This window comes from Chenopodium album, chromosome 2, assembly GCF_948465745.1.
Source record: "Chenopodium album chromosome 2, dcCheAlbu1.1, whole genome shotgun sequence".
Lineage (NCBI taxonomy): Eukaryota > Viridiplantae > Streptophyta > Magnoliopsida > Caryophyllales > Amaranthaceae > Chenopodium > Chenopodium album.
In genome coordinates, this window is record NC_137835.1 from 77031848 (window position 1) to 77037536 (window position 5689).

General features: G+C 34.2%; 1 protein-coding gene across 1 annotated transcript; it reads left to right on the forward strand.

The window, feature by feature from the left end:
* LOC145601198 (phosphoserine phosphatase, chloroplastic-like) lies at window positions 1-4411 on the forward strand. The gene is made up of 8 exons (XM_081657158.1): window positions 1-104; window positions 461-695; window positions 1338-1470; window positions 1553-1660; window positions 2426-2519; window positions 2717-2866; window positions 2947-3000; window positions 3900-4411. The coding sequence occupies exons 2-8, from the start codon at window positions 470-472 to the stop codon at window positions 4023-4025; spliced, it is 891 nt and encodes a 296-aa protein (XP_081513284.1). The 5' UTR covers window positions 1-104; window positions 461-469; the 3' UTR covers window positions 4026-4411.
* The last annotated feature ends 1278 nt before the right edge of the window (window positions 4412-5689 follow it).

The following is a 5689-nucleotide window of genomic DNA, read 5'->3' on the forward strand; positions in this document are numbered from 1 at the left end:
GTATAGAATTTTCTTTTTTCTAACATTTTCCCCTTTTGATTTAGTTTTGAAGGTTGTAAGTATGGCGTTCTTCAGTAAAGTTGGGAATATACTCAAACAAGAGTGTGAGTAAAGTTGGATAATTTCTAATTTTAATATATTTCCTTTTCCATTAAAAAAAAAAGGTATCCCCCCCTCTTTAAAGTTATACACCCTGTTTTGTTTTTTTTATTTTACTATGAATTGATCATTTATGAAGTGGGTTTCTTTTACTATAGCAGATTATGGTTCTCTTACATAGTGTTTGTTGATTTTGTGTTATCTTGACTTCAAGAATAGAAGTATTGTGTGCTAATTTTTAGTGAATTGAAGTATGTGATTTTAAATTACGTACCTTCTTGCTTTATTTATTTAAATTTTATGCACATTGTGCACAATTTCTCTATTCTTTAAAACTAAATTAAGCCTTCTGCATTAACAGATAAATTTGATGGAAGCCTTGTTGAGTGCGCATGTTGTGAAGGTTCCTGTTTGTCATGTAAAGCAGTGTAATTACTCTTTACTCACTCCCTCTCCTCCGAGATTAATTGGAAAACTACATCGGAGTGCATTTGGGATGATGAATAGCTCCAAATTGACAAATTCAGTTACTGCTTCAATCCAGCCAGTGGAAGCTTCAACCACTGAACGGTTTGACAACACACTACCATCCAAAGGTTTCCAATGAGCTGTTACATCAAAATCTCTTATGTCCTTATTTCTGTTGCTGGAAAAAGAATAGTGTTTTTAGCTTGTCTTTGTCCTCCTCCCTTGAATAGTTATTTTTGGGCAACAACCATTTGAAGCTTTTTCTTTTTTCTAGACAAAACCTTTTACTGAATGAAAGAGTTACGTGAACTGTAGTTTTTTTTTTTTTTTTTTTTACTTTTTTTTTTAATTATTAGGCTAGTACACTCGTATTGCAGACTAAATAAAGGCTTTAATAGGAGGATCATCTTTAGTTGGAACCAAAATCATTTTATTTTCCCTAAAAGAGGTGAAATGTGTTTTCTGATGGATTATATGCTCTCTTTGTTATGCTTACCTGGGTTTGTTTTTAATCATGAAGATTGATTTATCTGCAAGTTGGTCTAAAAAGAAAAACTATCAAGAAGCATCAATTTGAAGAGTCATATACACCACTATGCCTGTGGTGATGTCTAGGACATTTCCATGCAGGCTAGTACAGTTTATACTTGATGCATAAGAATAGGCCTTTTACAGTTCTTGTACTTTGCTCATCATACTATTCTTATTAGCTTACAACTTGATTTCTTCATGATCGCTGTGAGTGACATTTTTTTTTCATAATTCTGTAGAAGTACTTGACTTATGGAGAAATGTAGATGTTGTTTGTTTTGATGTTGATAGCACCGTGTGCGAAGATGAAGGTATTGATGAATTTGCTGAGTTTTGTGGAGCTGGAAAAGCAGTTGCTGAGTGGACATCAAGGTTGAGTTTATGCTTACACAGTGAAGGTTCCTGGTGGGTTTCTATTAGATGCTGATACAAGTTTTTGAATTTCTTTCCGCAGAGCAATGAATGGATCAGTTACCTTTCAAGAGGCACTAGCTGCTAGGCTATCTTTAATAAACCCAACCCTTTCCCAACTCCAGGATTACCTAGAGAAGAGGCCTCCAAGGTAAGCAAATAACAAATATGTGGATGAACTAATTTCAGTAATATTACTGAACTCTTATGATGTCCAAATGCTTTATATAGTAACTTGCCAAAGAACTCCAAGATGTCATCCTCTTAGCTTGGCTTGAAATATTATTGAATATTGATCCATCTTTTTGATTTGAACATTTAGTGCTCAATGTCTCAGCGTCACCTAGTTGACACGGACATAGCCACTAATGTACATAGGAATATAGGATAGACAGAGTAACATGTCGTTTGTACAATTCTTCTTACCCATGCCACTTTTATTTGATCTGCGTATCTAAATTCATAGCCTGATAACTTCATAACTCTGATAAGCTGAAAGGCCATGTGGTTCATGGATCTCAGGATCTGCTTAAAAATAACGGACCCCATTTATTGGATTAAAGTACTATTTTCCTTTTTTCTTTTCACTATTGTTCTTCGTTTTGTTAGCCTTGAAAATTTTGGAACAAATGTATTGACATTGTGGATATAATCATCTTCTTTGGGTTTTTTCCCCCTATTTTTTGATTTATTTTATTTGCATTTAGAAACATAAATATTTATCTTTATTGATGGTTTTTGTTGGCCTAGAACTTGACTTAATGGAGACTATGGTTACTTGTTTTAGAATTTAATATTTGAAGCTTATTAATATATATATCTACTGGTATTGTTCTTTAATGCGCACTCCATGTTTATGAATCTTGCTCATGAATTTTGTAGATATCATTGACCAGTCAACCTTATTGATATACAGACTATCTCCTGGCATAGCAGAGCTGGTTAGGAAGCTTAAGGCTAAGGGCGTTGATGTTTATCTGGTCTCAGGAGGCTTCCGGCAGATGATTAATGTATGGTATCCAGTATTCACTACCTTATTAGTGTCCTTGTTAGTTGTCATCTCTGATTACAAAAATGAATAATGGATGAAACTTTATCACTAATTAGCACTGCTGACTCAATATATAATTGTGATAGCTTAAATAGTTCTGGTCATATTTTTCCAATTTGGCTTCCAAATATTCATTACAAATTTCTCATCCTGAAGCCTGTTGCATCGATCCTTGAAATTCCACTCGAAAACATTTTTGCCAATCAAATGCTTTTTGGAGACTCCGGAGAGTTTCTAGGGTTCGATGAAAATGAGCCTACTTCAAGGAGTGGAGGAAAACCCATAGCAGTTCAACAAATACGGAAGGTTTGTTTAGTTGCCCTTTTTATAATTGATTTACAAGTACTACGTAATATTTATGGACCATTACTAATCTTGAATTTCAGGCTCGTGGGTACAACACGTTAGCCATGATTGGTGATGGAGCTACGGATCTTGAGGTAACCATTCATTTCAACATTTTATTTTACGTTACTTATGATTTAGATTTCAGGTCTACTTGCTGATTTTTGTTGATCTAAAGGATCAGGATGTTTTAGAGCATTTTATGATCTCAGATGGCTTTTAGCTGTTCTAATGTTGGTGCTAGTTAGTGGAAATCTCAGACAATAGTTTAATTAATTGCAGATTAAGAATTCATCAAACTATTGGGTTCAAAAGTGGAATTGGAGTTTGTGTCAAGTAACCCTTATCTTCGTTAGCTCTGACTTCTAAACCCCAGCCACTTTGAGTTAAATTGTTCCATCCTTGCTTGGGAACTTCCCTTCTTGTTTTGATTCCTATACCAGTTTAAAATATTGTTGCCCTTCTTTTGTGCCCTACTGATCCAAGCTTCATTGCTTTCCACAACCCATGCTTCTCAAAAAAAAAATCTGGCCATTGGAGGTAAATTTTAAGAAAACTAATATTCTGTCTCACATTATGTTTCCTAGACCTTTCTAGTTTTTGAGGCGAATATTTGATTTTTTTTTTGTGTGTGTGCGTGTGTGTGTGTCAAGCTTCGTAGTGTTTTCATTATTTTAAGATGCTTTAAGATCATATGCAATACCAATTTAAATTTGCGAACTTTGACTGAAAAAGTTAAGAGGATGTGTAATATGAGAGAGAGAGAGAGCGATCGAGCTAGTGTTATAGGTTTACAGTTGTTCAGTTTTTTCTTTATCTCGACAACCAGCATCATGGCAAAGTGATTATGTTTTGCTAAAAGAGTAAAAGATTTCTACATTGTGCATGGCTTCTGGCTATTTGATACTGTAGTGTGTCTTTTGTGGCGTATTTTCGTAAGGGTTTATATTTTTTATGTCAAATAAATATGACTCGGGTTTTTGTGCAACTGTAGGCTCGTCAACCTGGGGGTGCTGATTTGTTCATCTGCTTTGCTGGAGTTCAACTTCGAGAGGCGGTTGCTGCGAAAGCTGACTGGCTAGTTTTTAATTTTAAAGATCTTATCAATTCCCTGGACTAGCTTAACCTTCTAGAAAAAGTATCACCATTTTTTCCTCATTTCCTGCTCTTCTGGTGCCTCTTGAGAGCGAGGAAGTATAGAGGTTTTATTTCAGTCAAAATATTAGATAGATGCACAACATATAACATAACACATCAGCTGCAACACCGTCCACAACCCTCCTACTTTAAAGGCGTACACCACTGAAGATCGGTAAATTTTTCTAAGAAGTGACTGGTGTCTTGTTGTATGCATAGGTGAGACAGGTTCATGCATGTTGTTCCATCTTGAGTTGTATTTACTATTTACGTTGAATCTATTTGTTTTTGTATTTCATTCCTATATATATCTGTATGGTGTTTGGAATATGATTAATCTTCTATGAATGGAATTAAACTTTTGTTGTTGCTTGGCTCCCATTTGTTGCTGGAGTAGTGGAAATGTAAGGAGAGAAGCCCAGAATGAATTACAAGAGTTATTTGTAAATTAGGATTTTTTTATTTTTTTTATTTTTTTATTTTATTTTTTTTTATTCAAAGGTAAATTAGGATTTTACTTGAGAAGGTTTATCGAAACGTTTGCTCAGTCAAGTAACTCATCACAGCCTCTTTTTGGTCCGATTTGCTACTAAAGTATCAATACATTTCTTTATTGGTACGGTGGTACCTAAAAACTTCTTTGTTCATGCTAATTAATACGGAGTATTCCAGTACCTAAAAACTTCTTTGTTCATACTAATTTATACCGAGTACTCCATACCAAGGGCTATTTGCGTTCATTTTAAACCCAAATCATTAAGAGTAGACATTTTCAAATGGTACACTATTTCGTATAGCTTGAAAATACTCCGTATTCGTAATAAACAAAGATTTTGATAGCCTAGTACTTCCCACAGCCCCACCGGACCACCGATATCAATAGTTCCCTAGATAACACATTGATTATTGATTTTTGGGTTGCTTACTTGCTTATCAAGTTAGATATTTGGTGGTGACCCTTGTCATAAAAATCATAATGATAACTTTTCCATCCAATTGTTGGCATGGACACACAATCAAGTACAATTGGAAATCTCGACAACTATAACTGTATTACAACCTGAGAGAGACCTTCTGGTGCAGTGGCTCAAAGGTCACCTCACATCCTTGATGTGCGAAGTTCGATTCTAATCAGTCATGAATCCCCCTCCCCTTAGCCCCCGGGCATTGTGAGTCAGGCTTCCTGTGATAGGAGACTCGGTTGGAGGCCTAGTTATCGTTACTGGGTAACATCATCCTATTCTAAAATAATGGAGTTTTAACTCTTGATTACTCAAAAGATTTACCCAATAAAGAGGTTGGTATGTGTCTTAATTTTTTCTACATGCTACGTCATATATTATCAATACTAAAAAAATAAAATAAAATAAAATTAAAAAAAATAAAAAAATAAAAAAAAAATCTTTTAATTTTTCAATTTCAAAAATTTGTTTCCAATATTATCCTGGTTAACTTTTCTACATCAAATTTTACAAAAAGGTGTGGAATTCAAATCGATAATAAGTTTTTTTGTGAATTTAGTTTGATTGAAAAATCATTAAAAACACAAAATATTATGATCCGTTCTTTTCCTTGTGGAGTTGTGACTTTCTATGATACAATTTTATTTTACCTTCCAAATGCTTTCTTATTTTGTATTGACAAATT

Coding starts and splice junctions, on each gene's coding strand:
- LOC145601198 (XM_081657158.1), top strand. CDS start 470: ATGGAAGCCTTGTTGAGTGCGCATGTTGTGAAGGTTCCTGTTTGTCAT. Junction 696..1,337: donor CAACACACTACCATCCAAAG/GTTTCCAATGAG, acceptor ATAATTCTGTAG/AAGTACTTGACTTATGGAGA. Junction 2,867..2,946: donor CAGTTCAACAAATACGGAAG/GTTTGTTTAGTT, acceptor CTTGAATTTCAG/GCTCGTGGGTACAACACGTT.